Genomic DNA, 3,719 nt, shown 5'->3' with positions numbered 1-3,719 from the left:
TCTCCACCCCGGCAGCGCGAGCCTCGCAGGGGCGGGGAGGTGGGGCGCCGAGGGGCGGGACTGTCCCTTAAAGGGCCCCGGGCCGCTGCCCTTAGGCCACTTCCTGGGGGCGGAGAGGATCTCAGCAGCTGCGGCGACACCCAGGGAAGGCAGTTGCGTCTGAGTCCCGAGACTCCCGGCTGCTTCCATCAGAGTCCTCGGAAACTCCCGGTTCGGCCCGAGCGTACACGGTGGCCCCCCAGCTGACCCAGGGCCGCTCCGCCATCCTCTCGGATCAGCTCCGCCTCCATCTCCTGGGACCCGAGACCCGAGCCTGGCCAGGCCTCTGGCTGATTCCCCAGAGCCCTGAGTGGACTCGCCCACGGCGACAGCCATCTGCCCAGGAATTCGGAAGCTGGGGGCTTGAAGAGTCCACCCTGTGTTCGCCAACGTCACCTGCTGGTTGGATTCTGGAAACCCTGTCTGAAGACCACAGAAAGGAATCGCTGACCACCCAGAATCAGATACGTCTGCACTGAAGGCTCCCCTTCCCTCTCGGGCTGCCTTCTGCTCTTTTCATCTGTTCTCTCAACCTGTCGGGGGGCTTCTGTGCCCTGAAATCAGCCCCCACTACCACCGAGGTAGCTGGGGTGAACGCCAAACTCGCTGCCTTTTACTCCAAACTGTGCCTCCACCCCAGAGCGTCTGAACGTTAAGACCCAATTCTGCATAACTCCAGGGAAGTTCTGCCTTTTCTTCTCTTGGTGTCTCCTGAACGCCCCAAAATTTCCCCTCCTCCTGTACCCTCTTCGCCCCCCTCCTTTGGGGGCCCCGTGACCCTGAATGTGGGGGGCACGCTCTATTCCACCACTTTGGAGACCCTGACCCGCTTCCCAGACTCCATGCTGGGGGCCATGTTTAGGGCTGGCACTCCCATCCCCCCGAACCTCAACCCCCAAGGAGGTGGCCACTATTTCATTGACCGCGATGGCAAAGCCTTCCGCCACATCCTCAATTTCCTGCGGCTGGGCCGCCTGGACCTGCCCCGTGGGTATGGAGAGACAGCCCTTCTCAGGGCAGAGGCTGACTTCTACCAGATCCGGCCCCTTCTGGACGCCCTACGGGAACTGGAGGCCTCTCGGGGCACCCCTGCACCCACAGCTGCCCTGCTGCATGCAGACGTGGACGTCAGCCCCCGCCTGGTGCACTTCTCTGCTCGCCGTGGTCCGCACCATTATGAGCTGAGCTCGGTCCAGGTGGACACCTTCCGAGCCAACCTCTTCTGCACCGACCCTGAGTGCCTGGGTGCCATGCGGGCCCGATTTGGTGTGGCCAGTGGGGACAGAGCAGAAGGAGGCCCGCATTTTCACCTGGAATGGGCCCCTCGCCCCGTGGAACTCCCTGAGGTGGAGTATCAGAGACTGGGGCTGCAGCCCCTGTGGACTGGGGGGCCAGGGGAACGGAGGGAAGTGGTGGGCACCCCAAGCTTCCTGGAGGAGGTGCTGCGGGTGGCTCTGGAGCATGGCTTCCGCCTAGACTCCGTCTTCCCTGACCCCGAAGACCTGCTCAATTCCCGATCTCTGCGCTTCGTCCGGCACTGAAGATGCTGCCCTGTTTGACTTGTGGGAGGAGAGGCAGTGGGGCAGCCCAGGGGGCTCTGCCTTGGGAGCTATGAGAGTCAGGGGTCTCGCTGCACCTGACTGGAGCCCAGATGTGGGCGAGAATTCCCAAACCTGAGGGTCACAAGTTGTCCAGAGGACTGGACTGTGCTGGCCCAGGGAGGGTCAGGGGAAGTTCCCTCGGCTTGTTTGTACGGGAGGCTGGTGACCTCCAGTGTCTCTTTGGTGGGAACTCAGTATTCAGGGGTCTGGAAAAGTGAAGGGACGAGCCAGGTGGCATGGTTGAGGTGCTGAATCCCACATGGCTGACTGTTTCGGGCCCCAGACCCAGCGACTTGAAAAACATGCTGACATGTGCGTGGGTGCCCAAAATCCCAAGGAGAAGGGAGAAGATGGAATTGCAGTGTGGTCATCTTTCAGGCTGTGATCTCTCACCTTCTATCTCTGTCTCTCTCTCTTTCTGTCTCCAGCAAGCACACATGCCCTACAGCGAAGTTAATAAAAAGGAAAAAAGAGAAGTGGGCAACTCTTTGCCCGGTCTAGGCCTAGCAGAACCCTGAAGGGACAGACACTAGGGTTAGGGGGGATTTGGGTTCACCCCTAATGTAGTCCCCTGGTCCACAGCTTCTTCTTCTGAATCTGAGTGGCCTGGCCTGATGAATGAAAGGCTAGAATACTCTGGAATGTGGGAAGGAAGGTTCTTTGCTGTGTCCCAAGCCACGATGAGGGGTACAGAAAGGCCACACGCTGCCCTAGGTTAGCCTAAGGGGGCTAGGAGAATCCCCATCGGCAATGGGGCTAGAGCACCCTGTGGAATTCCCAGTGTTTGAAAGGGTTCTGTGTTGATGGTGGGGCTAGCCATGGCAAGGGGGGCGGTGTCTTTTTGGGTACTGGCCTTCCTTCTCCATGTGGGTGTGCGTGACACCAGTGTGGGTCCCAGGTTCCTGGTTCCCATCTGTGTCGCCGGCTACAGTGTCTATACGCTGGGCCTTCTCTGATCTCTGCATGTCCAGGCCTGTTTGGGGTTGTCCATCAGCTGTTCTAGCTCAGGGCGTGTCTTGACAGTTTAATCACAGGGTGTGAGTTATGCATGTGTGTGTGTGTGTGTACGTGCATACATGTGCACCCTCGCCACGTAGGTGGGGGTGGGGGTGGGGCTGTGGGCTTTGCGTCCCTAGGCTCTTTCTGGCGAGAGCTAAGAGAAGTCTCTGGGCTTTGCTAGGTCTCTGAGGCCTGTATGGAACTCGGTTGCTGCAGCAACCATGGGCCTGTTGCTAGGAGATAGCTGGGGAAGCCCAAGGCTGCCCAGGGCAAAGAGAGGAGATGAAGAGTTTGAGAGAGTGGGGGAGGCTTTGGGAAGGGGAGGGATTTCTGGGCTCCTGAGTGGATGGGATAATTCTGCACGACTTCCCCAGGGGAGTCACTCATTATTTATCACCAGTCATGATTTACAAAAATAAAAACTAAAATTGCTTTGAAACGACAAACTCGTAATGGCTGCTGAGAGCCAGGTGGGGGCGCTGTCCCGTCGCGCATGTCATCTGGTCCAGCGTTCCTAGGGTTCCAGCCTTAGCCCAGCCAAGGACTGTGCAGTGGCCTTGTTCTGGAACACCCTAGAACCTCCAGCTGTTCTGGAACACTAGAACCTGCAGGCAAAGGGCTGGAACTGAGGTCACAGAGCATTCCGAGGCCTTCCCAACCCGGTGGATCAGAGCCCACCCCGCCCGCAGGGAGCCTCCATGTGGCTGCTGGCATTAGGTGGGGTTTTCCTGGCAACAGCCCAGGCCTGTGTCTTCTGCCGCCTTCCAGCCCACGGCTTGTCAGGCCGTCTGGCTCGCCTCTGCAGCCAGATGGAGGCACGAGGGGAGCAATGTGAGGCCTCCCCAGACTTCTCGGCCTTTGCCTTAGGTAAGACCAGACATCCAGGGACGTGTCCAGCCACTGCCACCCCCATGCCCCAAGAGAGGCAGCTCGTAACTCCCCAGCCCCCAGCGTGCCCTCAGCCCTCACTGCAGTCCACAGCCCTCTTTAGACACACTGGCCTCTCTGGGGGAGTTCTGGATCCCACCGAAGTCAGGAGAGACCCAATTCCTGCCGGGCTAGTGTGGTAATGGCGGTCGC

General features: G+C 59.5%; 2 protein-coding genes across 3 annotated transcripts in view; both read left to right on the top strand.

Annotated features, from left to right (window-relative positions):
• Positions 1–21: 21 nt before the first annotated feature.
• KCTD11 (potassium channel tetramerization domain containing 11) lies at positions 22–1,968 on the top strand. Its single transcript, XM_006151815.3, has one exon. The coding sequence runs from the start codon at positions 882–884 to the stop codon at positions 1,578–1,580; it is 699 nt and encodes a 232-aa protein (XP_006151877.1). The 5' UTR covers positions 22–881; the 3' UTR covers positions 1,581–1,968.
• A 1,324-nt stretch (positions 1,969–3,292) lies between these two features.
• TMEM95 (transmembrane protein 95) overlaps positions 3,293–3,719 on the top strand; it is a 2,109-nt gene continuing 1,682 nt past the window's right edge. For both annotated transcript variants that reach the window (XM_014589078.1, XM_006151812.1), the window contains exon 1: positions 3,293–3,506. In XM_014589078.1, coding sequence (XP_014444564.1) covers positions 3,338–3,506 — 169 coding nt within the window. In that variant the 5' untranslated portion in view covers positions 3,293–3,337. The remainder of the gene's footprint in view (positions 3,507–3,719) is intronic.

This window comes from Tupaia chinensis, unplaced genomic scaffold (assembly GCF_000334495.1).
Source record: "Tupaia chinensis unplaced genomic scaffold, TupChi_1.0 Scaffold000330_1, whole genome shotgun sequence".
Classification (NCBI taxonomy): Eukaryota; Metazoa; Chordata; class Mammalia; order Scandentia; family Tupaiidae; genus Tupaia; species Tupaia belangeri.
The sequence above is the reverse complement of the archived record's forward strand: the minus strand, read 5'-3'. Positions and strand labels throughout refer to the sequence as shown.

Coding starts and splice junctions, on each gene's coding strand:
- KCTD11 (XM_006151815.3), top strand. CDS start 882: ATGCTGGGGGCCATGTTTAGGGCTGGCACTCCCATCCCCCCGAACCTC.